Source organism: Theropithecus gelada, chromosome 7b (assembly GCF_003255815.1).
Source record: "Theropithecus gelada isolate Dixy chromosome 7b, Tgel_1.0, whole genome shotgun sequence".
Taxonomy (NCBI): domain Eukaryota; kingdom Metazoa; phylum Chordata; class Mammalia; order Primates; family Cercopithecidae; genus Theropithecus; species Theropithecus gelada.
This window is the reverse complement of record NC_037675.1, coordinates 89,359,673-89,380,944: the sequence shown is the minus strand read 5'-3', so window position 1 is coordinate 89,380,944 and position 21,272 is coordinate 89,359,673. Positions and strand designations below refer to the sequence as shown.

Genomic DNA, 21,272 nt, shown 5'->3' with positions numbered 1-21,272 from the left:
TTGGGATGAAAATATTTAACCTAATTTTAAAGATGTAATCAGAACATTTTGCATCTGTGTTTGTAAAAGGACATTAAGGGTTGGTGGTGGTGGTGGTGGTGCTTTTTTTTTTCTTTTTTTCTCCTACCCAAGATGGAAAAGATGAGCCTGTATATAAGCAAGGCTTTTCATATTGAAGTTGATCAGGGTATATCAGGAATGTAAAGATTTTCAATACTTCCTTTGTAGGTCTTTCTTTAAGAATAATAAAACTAATACCTTACATTTATAAAGTACAGGAAAGTTTATAAAGTAATTTAGCATATAGTAAATCATAAATCAGAATGTTACTGAAATAATAAAATTTATAAAGTAAAAAATTAATAATAAGTGTCTTGAACTTTTACAAAAATGAAAGTAATGATTTCAGTTTACTCGAGACTCTAATTCAAAATTCTCATTTTTGCTTGGTTTTGTACATCTGCTTATCTGTGGTTTCTATACACGGGATATCTTTTTTTAAGTTCAGGGTGCAAGGGCATTGTTATGTAGGTATTTCATTACTCTCATGATCTCTTATTTTATCTGAATAGACTATACTTCTGCTTTTAGGGAAAGGATATTTTTTCACGTCCATATCAAATATGCATGTGGTTTGCTTTTCAAAAAAAAAAAAGGTTGTAGTTAAGAAACATAAGAAACACAAACTTTCATTTCTCCTGATTTAACAGGAGAAAAAGCTGAAGCTGAGCTATGCTAACACCTTGCCAACTCTACACAATAAGAAATTTACCAGCTTTTAAGAAATTTGCTTCTTAATATGGAAAATATGGCAATACTGTATTTTCAATGATAGGGCTATCTTTTATAATGAATGGTTACAAATTTTAAATCAATGAGTCACTGTGACATTTTAACAACGTAACGCGAGATAATAAGTAGTAGTAGATAATAAGTAGTAAGTAGTAGTAGATAATAAGACAATAAGTAGTTATTCAGAACACTGCCTTAAAGGGGTTGGCATTTCTGACCAGTCCATTATTTGGTCTTCTTGTGGTCACAAACTGGGGACCCAACACTGGCCAGTTGGGCTACTCATCGTGTAATGGGGAGGAGATTGTGGATCCAATTCTCCATGGGGCAGACAGTGCAAGAGTGTGTTCTGCTGATGAAGGCGTCCTTTGTGAGACCACACTATCTGCTAGGTGTAGTTTCACTAGTTAAAGCAGCAACTAAATATGGCAAGGTAAGATTTTAAAATAATGCTATATTTTCCCAGCCACATTTCTTTTCACTCTAGCCCTACCCTGACACTATCAGTGAACCATTTTGCCATTTATTGCCTCGAGGAAATTTCTGGCACAAGCAGGGGAAAAAAAAGAAGACAATGTGAGTTTTGAGTTTCAAAAGATTTAGGGAACTCAAGGCCATGGAAAAGACTGAGGCACAGACACTACGCTTGGGAGAATATGTGTTGAAATAAAGTAAAACTTCCCAGCCCTCAAAACTGAAAAAGATTGTCCTGCTTGGTGGGGGTTGAGTTTACCGTTGTGAGAGAGGAAGTATGTTCAAGAGCTTAGATGTGGTCAGTGCTTGAGAAAGGTGCCCTGCATCTTGATTGCTGTCCTCACTTCCAAGCAAGCCCTGAGGTAGGGGTGGGTGACAAACACCCTAGATGAGTTGTGTGATCTGGGGAGGAGTGAACCTGTTCCTCATTTCCAAGGAGAGACTCAGGAGTATGTAGCTGAGAGACCTCACTGTTGTAGTTGGGTATGGTTCGTTTGCCTTTACAAAGCTGGTGTTGATTTGATTCCCAGTGTGGCAGTAGTGGGAGGTGGGGCCCAGTGGGAGATGTTTGGGCAATGGGGGTAGATCCCTCCTTAATGGCTTGGTGCTGTTCTGAAGTAGTGAGTGAGTTCTCTCTCTGGATTAGTTATCTCAGGAATAGATTAGTTCTCGACAGAGTGGGCTGTTGTAAGTGAAGGGGTGGCCTGCCCCTCCACACCTGTGGGCGTTTCTCGTTAGGTGGAACAAGAGACTTGAGAAAAGAAATGAGACACAGAGACAAAGTATAGAGAAAGAAAAAGTGGGCCCAGGGGACGGGCGCTCAGCATACAGAGGACCCACGCTGGCACTGGTCTCTGAATTCCCTTAGTATTTATTGATAATTATCTTTACCATCTTAGAGAAAAGGGAAGTAGCAGGATAATAGGATCATCGTAGGTCAGCAGTAAGTCAGATGAATAAAGATTTCTGTGACACAAGTTTAAGGAAAAGTGCTGTGCCTTGATATGCATATGCAAACATCTCCATAAACCTTTTTAGTGCATAAAGAGCAGCATTGCGCTAGCAAGTCCCACCTTTCGCCCTAAGGCGGTTTTCTCCTTTCTCAGTAAACAGAACAAACAATCGGGTTTTACACCGAGATGTTCCATTGCCCAGGGACGGGTAGGAGACAGATGCTTTTCTCTATCTCAACTGCCAAGAGGCCTTCTTTCCTCTAATACTAGTCCTCCTCAGCACAGACCCTTCACGGGTGTCAGGCTGGGGGACGATTAGGTCTTTCTCTTCCCACGAGGCCGTATTTCAGACTATCACATGGGGAGAAACCTTGGACAATACCTAGCTTTCCTAGGCAGAGGTCCCTGCGACCTTTGGCAGTGTACGTGTCCCTGGGTACTTGAGATTAGGAGAATGGTGATGGCTTTTCACAAGCATACTGCCTTCAGGCACTTGTTTAACAAAGTACACCCTGCACAGCCCAAAATCCTTTAAACCTTGAGCCACCACAGCACATGTCTCTTGCAAGGACAGGGTTGGGGGTAGGGTCACAGATTAACAGCATCTCAAAAACAGAACAAGATGGAGTCTCTTATGTCTACTTCTTTCTATATAGACATAGTAACAGGCTGATCTCTCTTTCTTTTCCCCACAGTAAGAGCCTGGATACCTCTCTGGCCCTCTCTGCATGTGTCCACTTTCCTTTGGACTTTCTCTGCCATGCTGTCTCACACCACATGCAAAAATTAACTCAAAATGGGTTAAGACTTAAATGTAAGACCTGAAACTGTAAAGCTGGTAGAAGAAATCATAGAAGAAAACTCCATGACATTGGTCTGGGCAATGAGGTTTTGGATGTGGTCCCCAAAGCACAGGCAACAAAAGTGAAAATAGACAAATGGAATTACATTAAACTAAAAAGCTTCTGCATATCCAAAGAAACAGTCAACAGAGTAAAGAGACAACCTACAGAATGAGATAAAATATTTGCTAGTCACACATCTCAGGGGTTAATATCCAAAATAAATAAGGAACTCAGCTCAATAGCAAGAAAATAAATAACCTGATTAAAAATGGGCAAAGGAGCTGAATAGACATTTCTCAGAATACATATAAAAGGCCAACAGGTATATTAAAAAATGCTCAAAATCACTAATCATAAGGGAAATGCAAATTGAAAACATAATATCACCTCACACTTGTTAGAATTGCTGTTATCAAAAAGAGGAAAGAAGATGTTGTCAGGGATATAGAGAAAAGGGAACCCATGCACACTGTTGGTGAGAATGTAAATTAGTTTAGCCATTGTGGAAAACCTGCAGTTCCTCAAAAAATTAAAAATGGAACTACCATGTGATTCAGCAATCTCACTACGGGGTATATTTCTGTTGGAGAGCATTGTAACAGATGTTTCAAAAATATTTTGAGTGGTGAGAACCTCTTGTACAGTCATTTTCTTCATGCCTGGGGCCTGGAGCTAGGTGGATTCTAAAATTCTTTTCCTGGCAGGAGTGCAATAAAGTAGGTATTTGCAATCCAAGGAAGAGTAGAAATATCATAGGTAAAGCATAGGAGGACAATACAATTTCCTGGTATTCCTTTATTTGAGCAAATCTATGCTGTAACAATTACCAGCAAAAGGACTACAGGTGGTGAAGGCAATTTTTACAGTGGAGAAATGCAGACACAGAGACTGACACTTCTTTGCAATTATCACATCAGCTTTGGATCATAACCTGGTGTGTCCATCAGGGTTCCTTGCTGCAGGTAACAGAAACCATCTGTGGGTAACCTGAGAAGAAAATGAATGACTTAGAAAGAAAGAAATCAGGATACAGAACAAATTGATGCAGAAACTTCAGAATAAGACTTGTAAAATGGGTTAGAGTCAAAGGACCAAAAAGACAGCCAGGTCACTCTGCCTGAGCATTCAGGTGAGAATGGCACTGCTTGATCACGCTGCTTTAGGTATCTGAGGCCACCGCTGATGAAGCCTCTATGCAGCTGCCTCTTCTGGACTCTGATATGGCTCTTGTGGGATTTCTCAACTGTGCATACATCTAGTTACTCTTCCAAGGTCAAATTTGCAGGTTCAAGGAACTGATTGAGAAAGCCTGGTCGTTGTCAGAGCCTGTACTTCTAGGGACAGTAAGAGAGAGGATCTAGTTCCTTTACTTCTGAAGGAGGCAGAATTCTCCTTCACACCAAGACTCTCACTATGAGGAATCAGCCACACACGACATGGATTTGGATGACTGTAGACAACAACCCAGCAAAAAGAAAAATTGAGACCAATAGAAAGACAGGAATAATCTGTTTTTGCAGAATTAATTGTGGGGAAAGCAGTAAACTCAAAAGTTATACTATAGTTACATAGGTATGTCATTTATGTTATTATTTATATAATAAGCACTCATATAACACATAGGATGTGTGGGTCACTCTTCTAAGTGCTATATAAATATTACCTTGTCCAATGTTCACATTAATGTATTGCCATCATTATCTCTATTTTATGGATGGGTAAACTGAAGCCCAAAGAAGTTATGTAACTTAACCAAAATTACACTGCTACAAAGCCATTGGAGAAAGATTTGAAGCCAGGCAACCTGGGGCTCCAGGGCCAATATTCTAACTACTATACTACATTGCTCTTTGCTATAGAAGTTTTTATTTGTAGTTATACTTAAGAAAATGTTCAGTAAGCAATTTATAATTTATTTCATTAGGTGGATTCTGTCCTCTGAATTATTTTCATTTTGTTTATATAAAATCCTGAATTAATAGAGCCTTATAACATATTTTAGAGAGAAGTCACTGAACAGGGCAGTGTAACTAACAGTTGCAATCAAGAAACATGTCCAGAGTTGAAAGACCAGACAAATGGCAGATGTTGAATATATACTGAAAGGAATATAAGTCATTCTCCCATAAAGACACATGCAAGTGGATGGTCATTTCAGCACTATTTGCAATAGCAAAGACATGGAATCAACCTAAATCTCCATCAATGGTCTATCAGTGAATAAAGAAAATGCGTTACATATACAACATGGAATACTCTGCAGCTATAAAAAAAAAAAAAAAAAAAGAGAAGCCGGGTGCTGTGGCTCATACCTGTAATCCCAGCACTTTGGGAAGCTGAGGCGGGCAGATCATGAGGTCAGGAGTTCGAGACCAGCCTGACCAACACGGTGAAACCCCGTCTCTATTAAAAATACAAAAATTAGCCAGGCGTGGTGGCACACACCTGTAATCCCAGCTACTCAGGAGGCTGAGTCAGGAGAATTGCTTGAACCTGGGAGGTGGAGATTGCAGTGAGCCGAGATTATACCACTGCACTCCAGCCTGGATGACAGAGCAAGACTCTGTCTCAAAAAAAAAAAAAAAATAGAAAACTTAGATCACGTTCTTTGCAGTAACATGAATGGAACTGGAGGTCATTACCCTAAAGACTAACACAGGAACAGAAAATCAAATACTACATATTCTCACAAGTCAGAGCTAAACATCGAGTACATAAGGACACAAACAACAACGAAACAACAGGCACTGGGGCTGACTTAAGGGTGGAGGGTGGGGGGCAGGGGAGGATCAAAAAACTACCTATCGAGTACTATGCTTATTACTGGGTAATGAAATAATCTGTACATCAATCCTAGGACATACAATTTACCTTTGTAACAAACCTGCACATGTACCCTGAACCTAAAATAAAAGTTAAAAAATATAGCAGATGTTACAGGACAGTTCGAGAAAACACTCTACACTCTTATGTCCCAGGGGATTCCTACTTTAAGAACTCAATTATACTTGAAGGTCAAAGCTCTGGGCAATCCAATAAATATGCACATCAGGTCCTCTGATCACCCTGGGTTCTTAATGTACATTAGCTATGATTTGCCTTTAGTTCAATTCAACTAATATTTATTGAGTACTTAGCATAGTTTGGGCACTGTGCTTAAGATGTACAAATAAGAAATAAACCTGGCCTCTGCCCTAGAATTTCTGACAGCCTAATACCAAAAACATGGAATCAACCTAAATGCCCATCGATGGTAGACCGAAGGGGAGGTAGACTGATTTATAAAAGTAAAGCCTTTTCCTGAAGTGAGACAACAGACTACTATCATACTGTTTTATGACAGTCTTGGGGAAAGAAAAAAGAAAAAAAAATCCAGACTGCTATTAGAGTTTATCAATACATTTTCATTAAAAGGTAAGATCTCTGATCCCTCTCAAGAGACTATTTGATTTTGGTCACATTATTTTATTTAGAAAAAGGAGAGATGTGGGGTGGCTGAGGTGTAGTTGTGATACTTAGAAACACTTGTTATTTAAGAGAAAAATCATCGTGTTTCCTTTGGTAGACCATTTACGAACACTTGAATGGTACAGAGGTCAGTGTGGCCCCTGAGCAACGATAACATGCAAATTCTTGAAGTGTTTCAGATTAAACAGAGAGACAGAAACACTGTCATTACTTTTTAAACTCATTTAAAATCTGAAAACTGGGACCTTCCTTTCTTACCGTCTTATCTCACTGACCCTGATCCACAGACGCAAGGGAAGCTAAGCATATGATCACTTGTGGGATAACTGTCATTTTTCCTTATCTCACATCGTGAGTACATTTGAGGGCTGTGCCCAGCACTCCAAGGATCTTTGTCAGCTTGTATTTATTGGCCTTTTATTAGAAACTTTCTTGCCTCATGTCTGGTCTCATGAATATAGATCAGAAATTAGAAACAAAAAATATTTATCTGGTAAGCAATTTCTTTGGTAACTGAACTAATAGGAACTACTGGGACTTCTGGGAGTGAGGCTACCTTTTCCCTTAGAGTTTGTTTCCTCTTTTGTAGATTTCACACATTGCTCAAATATTTGTGGCATGCATTCCAACTACAAGGTGCAACTGAGGGCGGAGAAAAGGGAAAACTTAGTTGGGCAGACAGCTAAAGTTGGTCTTTGGTAAAATTCTTTTAAACAGAAAGACAGCCTGAAAAATCAAGCTACAGGCACAAATAGAGTGGCCTGGGGAAAACTCAGGCAACAGCTGCACTGATAAAGAAAGGAAGGCCCAGCATAGAAGCCTTTTGTTCTTTGGGTGATTAGCAGGTTCCTAGGAAAAAGTTTCTCCCCTTTTTCAGGCACATACATGGTGGGCTCTATGGGAACTTGCATGGGGGTGGAGAGGGTGCTTACCTAGAACCCAGAGTTACACAAAAAAGAGAAGCTGAACTTTATCCTTACCCAAGACATACCCACAGCTGCACAGATAAGGGGAGTTGCACAGATAGCTTTACAGTAAGTTACACAAACAGCTACAGAGATGAGAGGAGTTTCTTATAAAAGCTTTTGGATTCAAATGTAATAGTGGCAACCCATCTGGGACCCCTCTCCGCTGCAGACAGCTTTCTTCTTTCATATAATAAACTCTCTCTTCAACATCACTCTGGTGTCCACACTCCTTAATTCTTTTGGTTGTGAGACAAGCTTGGATAACACCTCAGACAACGAGACCACTGACCACTGACCCGTTTGACAATGATGTGCTACAGGATGGTGTATGCTGGGTATTCATACATCATCATGCAACTTCCTAACTTTATGTGTAAGGTGGTTTCCTCTGTTATCACCTTGGTATTTCCCATCTAGTCACGGTATGACATGGGTCTTACGCGCTTGTTAAGAGCTGCTAAGAGAAGCTTAACATTCACTTGATCGAATGGTTACTATGGCTTGTATCCACAGGAGCTCCAGCTCATGCTTAATATATTGTGTTAGAACAAATGGATCAGAGTGAATTCTGTAACAGTAAATCCACAGAACTGGAAAATTACTGACTTGCATCATAAACTGGTTGCAGTGGGAAGGCAGAGAGTTCAGATTGGTGTTGTACTGGGGAAAGAAGAAACCAAAGAAAATAAGTGGTTCAGACACAGGGGACTATTTAACTGATCCAAGCCAGAAGACTACTGAGGGTGAAGGGAGCATTATCAATAATTATGTTCAGACAAAAGTTGTGACTGTCCTTAGTAAACCAGGATAGATGTAATTTAAAAAGAAAGAAAGAACAAACATAGCTAATGTACATTCAGGGATATCAGAGGACCTGATGTACATATTTATTGGATTGCCCAGAGTTTTGACCTTCAAGTATAATTGAGTTCTTGAAACTTAGATTTAGGTTTGTGGTTAAGAGGCAAAACAATCAGATTCCAAATAGGGTTCTGCAGACAAATCCCACAGGTCCTAAAGTCTCTGGGTCTTTTCCTTGCCATTGTGGTATCTCAGGGGCTTGTGTAGGCAATGACAACCAGCTCCATACTTCTGCTAAGAGAAATGTGGGGATCAGAAAATCTTTCTCTGCAGCTCTTCAGAGTCTCTTTAATTTACTTCAATAACAAGGAAACCAGAAATCTCAGGACAGTGCTGGATGTGGCAGAAATTCCAGGGCAATTCACGACTTTCCTACCAATTTAGAGTTATCTGTCTGGAATCACTTCAACTGCAGGGGAAGATAGTTTATAAAATTGTAGGGGAGGCAAAATTTCACCTTCATCCCTGTAGGGTCCCAGCAGGGCCCTAGTATTAAGTCGATTTAAGATATTTATGGACTGTCAGGAGAGAACCACACGAATTTGTTTATTTTAAATGGCACGGGGGGGGTCTCACTAAAAAAACAAAAGCAAAAACAAAACCTAAAGCAGTAGTTAACAGTCAACTGCTTATAGAGTGAAATGGACAAAAAACAGTTAAGTTGTGAAACATAAGGCGAAGGGGCTTGGGCTAGAGTAATTAACTTGGTAGAGAAGTGACTAGAAAGATAGGGATTAACAAATTTTGTTTGGACAGATTTCCCTCGACTTCAACTTTCTGTCCTTGAAGATAAGAATGCTATTTTATAGGGAAGACATCTTTCACATGGGTATTTCATCTCCTCCTTTTAAGACACATAATATCCATGAGAGTGATCTTGCACCTGCTGTTTTTAAGCGCCTTTAATTTAAAATAGTCAATATGCCACAGCAGCATATTTTGAGGTGGTATATTATTAACTTCTTCAAGGCTAAAAGCCTTGAATATGCCGGGGTAGTTTCCAGACTGGAGAACCTTCTCAGCTAACATTTGCCACTTGTGGAATGCATTCCATGTACTGAGTGCTTATTAACTTTTCTCTCAGTCCGTCACTGCTGCTCTTCTCGCCTCATCTCATATAAGGGAAAGCTCAGGCTCCAAAAGCAAACTGATTCCACCAAGATAACAATGGAACTGGGACCTGGGGTCCAAGCCTGGTCCTCGCACAAGGTAGATACTCCCTGAGATGCTGGGGAAGAGCCATGGTAGGGCCACTCATTGCCCTCTTCCCTGGGCGGACCTTGGACATCCACCTTCCCTGCGTTAAAGTGCTCCACTAGGTGACGTCGGAAGAGAAGTACATGTGAAATCCCGCGGCTGACCACAAACAGGCGAGCAGTAAGAAAAAGCTCGCCGCTTCCTTCCTCAAACCTGCGCTGGCTGCGTCAGTGGCCCTTGATCCGCACTCAAAATGGCGGCGGCGGCGTCAGCGTCAGCGTCAGCAGCCTCCTGCCCGTACCTATCGTGGCGGCGACGGGACCCGCCTCCCTGGGCGCCGGAGTCATGTGACCCACACAATGGCTGAGTGGCTACTCTCGGCTTCCCGGCAACGCCGAGTGAAAGCCATGACGGCCGCCGCGGGTTCGGCGGGCCGCGCCGCAGTGCCCTTCCTGCTGTGTGCGCTGCTGGCGCCCGGCGGCGCGTACGTGCTCGACGACTCCGACGGGCTGGGCCGGGAGTTCGACGGCATCGGCGCGGTCAGCGGCGGCGGGGTGAGCGGCGAGCTGCGGGGCTACGCGGGGGGCGACAAGAGCCCGCCCCGTGAGGCCCGCCCCACAAACCCCCGCGGCGTTGCCGTGCGTTTCGACCCGCTCCACCTTCGGCCGCACTCTCCTAGGGTGCCCGTCAGCAGGCGGTTGGGGCGGGTGCGCTGCGGGGCTGGGGCGGCTGCTTTCTCGTTTAACAGGAACCACAGAGGCAGTTAGGTTTGAACGAATGAGGATCCGGAGGTCCAGAGAGTAAAGTGACAGGTCTAAGCAGTGAAGAAGCCGGGGCTGGTCCTAGTCCCAGGCAATGGGGCCCAGGCTGTCTTCATCTCGGAGATGGCAGTCGGAGAGCGTCGCTCCAGAAAGGGCCAGGGAGTGCGGGAGCGTCCGTGTGCGAAAGAGAACGCCCCAGCGGGATACTTTGGCTGTGTCTCTTCCTTTTGGGGGAGTTGGTGGGTGGTGGAGTCGTAAGTCCCGGGCAGTTGTTAGTGCGGGGTAAGAATGGGCTTCTCCAGAGAGGGGAGCGCCGAATAGGATTTTGTTTGGAGGCAGGACTGGTGCCTCAAGGTGTCTTTAAAAGGAATATAAGCGAGCGGCCTGAAACTACCAGGTACTCCCTCTGGGCCCACGGGCTTCATGGTGGCCGACCTTTGGGTGAGAAGGTTTTTGTTTTTTGGTTTTTGTACCTGAAATTACATCTAGGGCTAATTCTTTTTGAAAATGTTAACGTTGAACTCGGGTTTTTGGGATTGAGTTGGATGGAGCTTGCATCCTTACATTCAACTCAGAACAAGCTTGAATGCCTGCTGCTAGGATGACCTGGTCGGTAGTCTGACCACATGATATAACCTGCTAGGGGAAATTTTTTTCCCCCTGGAGTTAGCTGATCCTTTTTGATTTTATGTTTTTATTCCCTAATTTGCAATCTCTGCAGCAGTGCTGATGTGTGTTTCAGGGGAAACCTGTGGGTCGATGAGCTAATGCATTTATTCTTTGCTACTACTATTCTCCTTTTTATGTTTTTGGTCTAAACCTGAAACAGCCAATATTTCATGAAATGGGGCCCCATCTTTTTTATAGCTTTACTTGTGATACTAAATCTAGTGTAAGAGCTTACCGAAAAATGGAAGTCTTTGTTTCCATTAGATTTATTAAGCCCAGTTTAAAATTACTAAGGTGAGAAGAATCATTTCATAATTCAGAGTAGGAAACTCCTATCTAATCTGATAGAATATACAACAATTATTAGTATCCCTGTATAGTGCATTACTCCTCGTAGGAACTCACTAAATAATGAAAATTCTTGCAACATTATATTTGCATACCACATTAAACTTCTTTGTGGAGTCCTTGGTCCCTAGCCCAAGTTGTGGCAGTAAGTGTTTAGAATGCTGTCATTTAATCTTTATGTCAGAGAGGGAAAGCAGTATGGTACAGTAAGTAGTTAAGAATGTAGGGCTAGGCGCCACTGCACTCCAGCCTGGGCGACAGAGCGAGACTCCGTCTCAAAAAAAAAAGAAAAAAAAAAAAATGTAGGGCCAGGCGCAGTGGCTCACGCCTGTAATCCCAGCGCTTTGGGAGCCCGAGGGGGATGGATCACAAGGTCAGGAGATCAAGACTACCCTGGCTAACACGGTGAAAACCCGTCTCTACTAAAAATACAAACAATTAGCCGGTCGCGGTGGCATGCGCCTGTAGTCCCCAGCTACTTGGGAGTCTGAGGCAGGAGAATCGCTTGAACCCGGGAGGCAGAGGTTGCAGTGAGCCGAGATCGCACCATTGCACTCCAGCCTGGGCGACAGCGTGAGACTGCGTTCAAAAAACAAAACAAAACCAAACCCGAAAACCAAAACCAAACAAAACATAAAGAATATAGACTAAAGAGAAGATTGCCAAGACTGTATTCTGCGTTCTGCCACTTCACTGTATGACCTTGGCAGGTTATCTATTATAACTCCTCTCTGTCTCACTTTCTGTTTTTGGGATACAGTTATGTACCCACATGGTAGGAGCATCGTGAGGATAGACCTGAAGTACTTAGGATGATGTCTTTCACATTACTGATTTTGGTTAATAACCAGTTTCAGGCATTAGGGAGGAGGAAGTTATTTCAAGGCCACTGGATGATGAAATGTTCCCAGGGCTTTTTTTCCTGGGCCTGTAAACAGTTCCAGGCCTCATTCAGGCAGTGTGGTTGGTAATCCTATGGTTTGTTACTGCTTGATGGTGCATTTTAACATTTGGTTATATTGCCTTTGACTTATGCTGTTGTGTTAGGTGTGGCTATAGGTTTGCAATGGCATAATTGGTGTGTTTGCCTAAAGCCGATACTTTCTCTGTTAAATGTGGGAGTGCATAGAATCCAGAATAAACCCTAGACAACAAAGTGCACAGTTTTAATGGCATAGTGTAGGACAGGAAGCATTGTTTACCTAGGTCAAGGATATATTAGTGTGCCTATACAGTGTTCATTTAAAGATTGCCTATTTTGATATTGGAGCCCCTGCTAGGTTGTAAGCTCTTTGAGAAATATGTATTTAAAAAATTTCTATATATAACACTTGCCTTTATTGAGAACTTACTATGTGCCAGGTAATGTGCCAAGTCCTTTACATACATCTAATTTTAGTCTTACAACAGCTGAATGAGTAAGATAGCCCACTTTACAATAATTTGCCTATGATTACATAGCTTATTAATGATGAAATCAGGATAAAAACTCCATTTGACTTAAAGAGTCAAATGGAGTTGTTATGTTGCCTGTACCTGTGCAACAAAAGACCTATAAAATTTTTAATAAGTGTTTATTGAATAACAAAGAATGAGGATACGGACTTGAATAAGATTCAGTCCATGTCCTTAAGGAACTAAGAGCTGAGTCAGAAAAGTAAAGGAGTGATGAGGATGCAGGGTTCAAAGTGTTATAATATTGGATCTGGTGCCAAAGGAGCCCAAAGGAGAGGCACTTACATCAAGTCAGTGAGCAGGGTCAAAAGGCATCGTTCCTTGAAGAGGTGGAATTTAAGCTGAAAGGTGAATTGGAGTTGTCCAAGAGAGGATGTGGGGTGCATTCCAGGCATAAGAATAGAAAACATTGTTTGATACACCTAGATAGAAGGTGTGAGAGTGATAAGGGGTAAAGTATCAGGGTTGGGAACTGAATAATTAAGGGATTTGGGTGCAAAATTGAGCAATTTGAACTTTATCCTGAAAGCTTTTGGGGAAGGGAAGATCTTAGCACGTTTACACAGAAGAGTTTCACGATTACATTTGTGTTTTGGGAAGGTTGCTCTCGTAAGTAGCATGGGAGATAGAATAGAGGGAGAGGCGGAGGGGATGCCCTGAGACCACTTAGGCTTTTCTCATAAGTGAGGAAGGCCTAGGTAAGTCAGTGGGGTTGAAGAGTAGAGGAAGGATTTGAGAGCTATTAAGGATATCTTGGTGATTGAGGGTGCATGAGACGTTTGGACAAAAGGTGGCCCAAGTTTATGGTGGAGGCCAGTGTTCGTTACTGAGACAGCAAGCTCAGGAAAAGGAGCAGATATAGGTGCAAAAATGCTATGTTTGGTTTGGGATATATTGAGGTAGATGAGAAGAGTGACTAGAGAGCAGCTCCATGGGTCTTTGCCTCACTGGTAGGGACTGGGGATGTTTTGGGTGTGAGAACAAGTAGATATGGGCACTACCAGAATGTCAGTGGTAGCATATGTGAGAATATAAAATAGAAAGTTAAACCCCATAAAAGGGAAGTATTTTGTCCCTGTCATCATACACACACCTGGCAAAGTGTCAGCAGTTTGAACCTAGGACTGTCCGGTTTACAAGCCTGAGGATGTGCTACTATTTCGTGCCAAAAAACGGCCTCTTTTTGTTTATTTTTTGATTATATTGCCTGCCAAAGGATAGATTATAGGTCAATTATTGGTTTTGTGATTTCTTTTTTCAAATAGTTGTATGCCATGGTCCAGGCATGATCAGCTATTGGTCCCCGCACTGTCCACCCTTGTCTTTCCATGCATTCTGATGCCACTCTTGGGTTAAGTTTTCTTAGTACGGCCTGGTCTGGAGATTATTGCTAGTTATTCTTAATAGTAACAGGTAGAATTTATGAGGATGGGGAAAGTGGTGCTTCCTTTCAGCACTGCTGCTTGTGATGTTTTTCTGGAAGATGTTAAGGGGAAAAATTTCCTGACATTCATCCCTCTCATCTTAGCCCTGAGATACTGTTGCCAGTTGGTCTCAAGATAGAAAACTTGAATTTCAAGATAAGTTTGTGATCATGAGGTTAGCAAGCTTACCTCCCAGTTAACCCTCATCCCAAAAGAAGAGAACCTTTTAGCTGTTGGACAAACAGCAGCCGTACTTGCCCAGTGATTGGCACAGAAAGGGCAGATAAGCAACTTGTGAGGTGCTTTTCCACAGCCTGACCTTGCCTGAGGCTAAATATGTGTATACCAGGTGGTGTGCATGAACACTGTAGACCAATATTCATGATTGGATTTCTTTTATTCATACTTTTAAAAACTTATTTTTTTAGGCAACCTCCCGACTTCTAGTAAATTACCCAGAGCCCTATCGTTCTCAGATATTGGATTATCTCTTTAAGGTAATGAAAAAATAATTATTTCTTGATACTTGTGATATTTTAGAAACTGTAGGGTGAATTTTACCTATAATTTATTAGCCTCAAAATTCTGGTTTTTGAAAAAATGGCGCATTACTTTTGGAATAAATTGCTATTTGAAGTTTTACTTTTGTTTTTGCGTCTGTAAAACCTAAGGCAGTAATTAGTAATTGTCTTGAAGCATCATACAATACAGCACTATGTTAATACTGTTAATTCTTTTCACAGCCGAATTTTGGTGCCTCTTTGCATATTCTAAAAGTGGAAATAGGTGGTGATGGGCAGACAACAGGTAGGAGAATTTGGGAGATAGGATTTCTCCCGTCAGCATTTTAATCTATACCTCACCATACGGACTGTGATTTCAGAATATGTGTAAACAGTACCAACACTTTTGAGATTGATTGTTGCTTATTAGAGTGTTCCTCATTTTGAAACTGTAATTATTTTAAAATATTATATACAATATGGTCCAGCTAAAACAACATTCAGACTTTAAATTGCTTATTTAGTTGAAGTAATCGGTAGTAAACAAATCCACAGTTTTCTAAAATCTATATATACAGGACAGAGCATAGGAACAGTTTTGAATTTTATTGAGAAGTTAGAAAGATTTTAATTTTATGTAGAGCATATAAAGTGCTATTAACTTAAAATATGTGGTAAAAATGTATGTAACCAGTGTTTCAGAGATACAGCTTTTTTTTCTTTTGAAAACAAAACTTTAATCACTAAATCTTCAGTCTTCATTGTCACTATTTTGATTGGCTTTGTGTAGTCCATGTTACCAACTGGCAGTTTATAGGCCTTTTGTTTTTCAGGAAGAAGAAAAAAATTCTCTCTATGATTAGATACAGCTTATTGTTTATAGATCAGATTCCATTATAATGAACTCTAGTGTATCTCCTGCATACTTGTATTCCTGCTAGTGATTTGGAAGTAATTCTTTGTTGAACAGATATGTCTATGTGGTGGTATTAGTGTTTATGTTGAAATAAAAAGTACAAAGCAAAAACAAAAGAAACCCCCATAACAGAAACTTTCCCCAAGCTATTGCATTTTACTGTTAAAACCTTTTAGGCAGAATTGACAATGATGGGCTAATATCACTTGCTGAAGCTAAATTAGAGGTAGAGATACATAAACAGGCAGTTCTTGTGAATTCTGATGTTTACCTTTAAGAAGAAATGCGCAAGGGCCTCTCAGAAGGCCCAACTTAGCAGGGGCAGATATTTGTGAACTGTGGGAATATATGAGGACTTTAATAGCAGTTAACTTCCTCCGTGCTAAGATAATGTAACCTCTACTAACTGCAGATGTTAGTATAGAATTTTGTTATTCTTAGAGTGGATATGTATACTTATTCCTTTTTTTTTTTTCCCCTCAAAACTCTTCCTATATCAAGACATATTATAGGCTAAAGGTGTGGGTTCTCAGAACAGGGCTTAGGAGCCCGGGGATTCATATCCAGCACTGATAAGCTGAAAGTTGAGGTAATGAGAACTTAGAGGGATTTGAAAACCACAGAGAGATCAAAAGCCCAGAAGAATGAATACTGGGAATTTTTAGTTATATGAGGTGATAATATTTCTCTCAGTACTGCTTATAATAGAAGGTTGTGGTTTTATTAAGACTTTTACAATGCTTAAGATAATGAAAAAAGGATGAAATAATGTGCTTTTCTCATCCATCCTTAAGTTGTATAAGATTACGATTTGCCCAACTTCAGGATTAGAACTGGAATACTGCTTTTGTGAAGTGGGTGTCGTGGGTGGGGGTGGGGAGTGAGATGGTCCTAGGGAGTACCATTCATGGATCATTACTTCGTTTTTGCTCTCCTCTATTCAGATGGCACTGAGCCCTCCCACATGCACTATGCACTAGATGAGAATTATTTTCGAGGATATGAGTGGTGGTTAATGAAGGAAGCTAAGAAGAGGAATCCCAATATTACACTCATTGGTAAGAAATGAAGTTTGCAATGCTTCTTCAGTCTCTTTTCCTTTAACTTTTAAATTCTGGATCATGTTGGTGGAATCTCTATTAGTACGGAAGTGCTCATAATGTCATTAATACTACCAGTATGCTACCAGCAGCAAAGCATGTGTCAGTGTCAGGGGTGATCCTTTCTTTGCCCTTGTATATTATGTTGAATCCTTATAATACCTGTGAAGTAAGGCATGATTCTTTCCATTTGGCAGGAAGAAGCAGTAGAGGCTTAGAAAGATTATGCCACTGACCTAAGGTCATAGACAGTTAGTAAATGGCAAAATCAGTTTTAGCACATAATTCCATATTTCTATGATGCTAAACTACTTTTCTTCACAAAATCTGTCATCAGTATTCGTAAAAGGGTAATACTATTCACAAATCTGTCATCAGTATTCGTAAAAGGGTAATGCTATGCAGTAGTACACCTAACTAGTTACACAATTGTATGTTACATGTAGTAGTAAACCCATTTTTAGAAAAGGTACATACAAAAGTGTTTTTTGTTTGTTTGTTAGTTTTTGAACTTCAATAATGTGCTGGTTACTGTTCTAGGGACTCAGGAAGCCAATTACATCCCCAATCCCTGCACCTGTGGAGCTTAGGTTCTATTGGAAGGATCATTGGCTAGTTGCTTCAATGGGACTATATATATTTCACAGTTCTGTGAGAATGCGTACAGAGCCTGTGAAGTATTTCAAACATCAGAGTGATGGGATACTTTCATCACTTGAAATGAATTTGATTTTTTGAAACAGGCTTAAATTCAAACTAAGTTAAATGAAATTAATGATTCCTTCTAAAGGCCTGATTTCTAGTTATTTAAAAAATAATTTTCTCAGCAATCAAATTAAAGGATAAGAGCAATATTTTCTATGTTAAAAGAAATTAGGAGTAAGTATGTTCTTTATAAATGGGCTTTTGTAAGATTCCAGAAATGCTGTTTGCAGTAAAAGCATCACTGAATTTAGCAAATATCCGCTAGACTGCTTCCAAGGTCAGACCTCATTTAAATGTAGAAAATATGGCAGGGAAAACTATGTCCTAACAAAGACTTACACATGGTAGGCCTTCAGATTGCATTTAGCATGTCATTGTTTTCAAGAATTCTATTACTTTAATGTCACATTTCTTATGTAATACACTTGGGTGCTCCTCCTGAGTTTAGAAAATAAACATTTTGTCATTTTTATTTTTATTTTTTTCAGTGGTGAACTAGTTTGGTAATATATTTATTGCTGAGGAACTTAACTGTTGAGCTTATTTAAAATTAGTAGCAATTTAAATTTAGAATTATAATATGTACTTTTGTACTCTTCTCACTTTTTTACTTAAACATAATCAGGGTTATTGGAAGAATATGGACTTATTTGATGTGTATCACTTAACAAGGGTATATTTCTCTATGGATTCATTGTCATTTATATTGATATAAGAACAAACTAGTTTTGCTACATTACATTGCCTGACTGATTAATATTTTAAGGACCCTTAAATTATAAGAAGATGTACAAGTGAATGATAAATTTGTGTTATACATAACTCAAAGGAGTGAGTAGTTTGGAATAAGCCTTTTAGAATTCTTTGGTTTGACCTCAAAGAACAGAAGTTGAATATTGAACATTCCAACAGTGAGTGGAAATGTTAAGTTAAAACATATGGTACATTTATTTCTATTGGTAAGGGTCTTGGATAGAGGTGTTTGTATTTGTTATTTTTCTTTTGCCTGGAAAGAACATTTGAAATTATGGGACCTGACTCTAGGGATCAATAAGGAATTATAGTGTCTATAGATTGGAAAGGATTTCAATAATTTTTATATGGTATATAAACTTTCCTTTAGTCAGATCTGTGTTGGTGTTTTGCAAGTTGAATGCTTTTCTTAAAAAAAATTTGTTTTATTTTCAATAGCGCCAGCACTGTTATACCTCCTCTACCTTTGCCTCCTCCCTTCTCTCTGCAGGGTTGCCATGGTCATTCCCTGGATGGCTGGGAAAAGGTTTTGACTGGCCTTATGTCAATCTTCAGCTGACTGCCTATTATGTCGTGACCTGGATTGTGGGTGCCAAGCGTTATCATGATTTGGACATTGATTATATTGGAGTTAGTAATACATTTAAAATATGATTCAGTTTTGGACATTTATTTGTAATTTAAAATATAATTTGGTTCTAAGGTACTTTTTGACTAACTATTTTATGTCATGAGACTAATTTGTTCTACTGGTATCTGATAATAACACAAGCTAAGTACATGTGACCTTTAATTGCTCCCCTTTGCCCATCCCAATGTCACTGCTTTTGAAAACTGTGCTAAGTGTATACCTTCTTCCTCTGAGCTGGTTTTTTTTTTGTATCAACCCAACTCAAATTCTCCTTCAAAGCTTTCCTTGCTTTCTCTGGTTCCTACAACAATGTTGTGTTTCCTAGACAGCTTATGGGTTAGTCTTATTCTATTGTTGTCTTAAGCCAAAGATTGGCAAACTTTTTATTAAAGGGCCAGAGCATAGATAGTTTTGGGTTTGTGGGCCAAAAGGCAATATTGAGGATCTTGAGGTAAATATATAGCCATTTAAAATGTAACTATTTAAAACTAAAAGCACTTTTAGCTCTCAAGTTGTAAAATTACAGATGATGGGCCAGATTTGGCAGGCTGGCTGAAATCTGTGTCCACCTGTCACAAACTGTTACTTAACACCTTAACACCTTTTAAGGATTTAAAAAGTATGGAAAATGATATCATCTCCAGCTTGTCTGTTGGCTGGGTGGAGGCATGCCTTAGGCTGCATCATACCCCACAGAGCCTTAACATACACATACTGGGTCTCCATAATCAGTTGCTTATTAATATACCATCAGTTAAAACTAATACTTAAACATTTTCATGCAACCATGACTTAGATTATCAGCAAACAATTATTGAGCCCTATTTTAGGGCTACTAAGATTAATAAGCTCTTGTATTCCGTAAGAGAAGTAGACACTGGAACATATTAACTGCGATACTACATGGTGATACAGGGCATGAGGATGAGCCAAGGGCATGAGGATGAGCCAAGGGCTGGAGGAAGTCAGAAGAAAGAATATATTAGTTTTTGCTATCCTTTTCCAAATTATGACTGAAAATTAGTTTATATTTGAGAACTTTCCTCTTTTTTTTTTTTTTTTTTTGGCAATGTCGCCCGGACTGGAGTGCAGTGTTGTGATCTCGGCTGGCTGCAACCTCTGCCTCCTGGGTTCAAGTGATTCTCCTGCCTCAAGTAGTTGGGATTACAGGCACCTGCCACTATGCCGAGCTATTTTTCTTTTCTTTTTATTAGAGACGGGGTTTCACTGTGTTGGCCAGGCTGGTCTCAAACTCCTGACCTCGTGATCCGCCCACCTCAGCCTCCCAAAGTGCTGGGATTACAGGAATGAGCAACCACACCTGGCCAGAGAACTTTCTTAAATGTCAGGACATTTATAACCCATAGTGAGACTAAATGTAGGTTTGGTCTAATAGCTTTCTCTTATGGTACAATCACAAGTAATGGGTGATTCACATCTTGTTTAGACTCATGATAACACATGCTATGGTGAGGAGCTTCATTGATAAACTCTTTCCTGTATTGTTGGAGTAAAAAGACCTGCACCTGGATTCTAGAATCATCTCTTGTTATTAACAGTTTTCTCAACTGTGGAGTTACAGAAGTTCTTTCAATTCTAAAACCCCAGGCTTCATGACTCTAAACCTAATAGATGTATATATGTTCCTTTTATCCATCCTCATTCAGAGTTTGCTTTTGTGACTAGTGTATTACTGTGATTCTCTGTGTATGCTTAAAAATATGCCTTCTATACAGTATACATATTAATACTTGGCTTTCAGGTGTGCCTATAGGGATCTTGTCATAATTGGTGTAACAGTCTCCTTATCTATTAGTTCGCCAATGCCTAGTATAGTCTCTGGCACACATTGCACTGTCAACATGTGTTAAATGAATTAATGAATATTCCATTGTTGAAAATCTTTGGAATAAATTACTTTTTGAAAAATACCCACGAAATATTTTAAGGTTCTTAAAAATAATATTTTAATTTTAAAAAAGTTATGCTATCTTACAAGTATCTGTAAATTCTATGGCAGGATATCCCATAAAGTTAAAAAAATGGCTTATCAGATAATATGAAAGATGATGACAGAAATGGTATCTTAATGATAATCTACTTTCTGACATTTCATAACTTTCATTTCATACTTTTTTGACTTTTTGTTTTGCAGATTTGGAATGAGAGGTCATATAATGCCAATTATATTAAGGTGTGTACAACTTTAGTATCTTTCTGTCTCTAACTTTTTAGTGAATAATTCCTTGTAGTTCCAAACACAGAAATTAGTAGGAAATTTGTGTTGGAAACACCATATTTTTTATACTACAGTTATTTATTTTGCTGGTTGTGACATAAAATTCAAGCAAAATCTTAACAATGTTTATATTCCTGATATTAAAGCATGTGTAATTCTTTGTGAGTCCTTAATTACCTTTGTCTAAAGAATTGTGTTGAATTTTTTTGT

General features: G+C 39.7%; 1 protein-coding gene across 3 annotated transcripts in view; it reads left to right on the top strand.

Moving 5' to 3' along the window:
* The first annotated feature begins 9,368 nt into the window (after positions 1–9,368).
* The window catches only part of GALC (galactosylceramidase), a 57,681-nt gene continuing 45,777 nt past the window's right edge, over positions 9,369–21,272 (top strand). Inside the window, exons 1-6 of one of the 3 annotated variants that reach the window (XM_025391549.1) lie at positions 9,369–10,112; positions 14,644–14,712; positions 14,959–15,022; positions 16,579–16,692; positions 18,683–18,822; positions 20,979–21,017. In XM_025391549.1, the coding sequence (XP_025247334.1) occupies positions 9,918–10,112; positions 14,644–14,712; positions 14,959–15,022; positions 16,579–16,692; positions 18,683–18,822; positions 20,979–21,017 (621 nt within the window). In that variant the 5' untranslated portion in view covers positions 9,369–9,917. Of the gene's footprint in view, positions 10,113–10,195; positions 10,761–14,643; positions 14,713–14,958; positions 15,023–16,578; positions 16,693–18,682; positions 18,823–20,978; positions 21,018–21,272 lie in introns of those variants that run through there. The other 2 variants (XM_025391552.1, XM_025391550.1) reach the window with 2 other exon arrangements.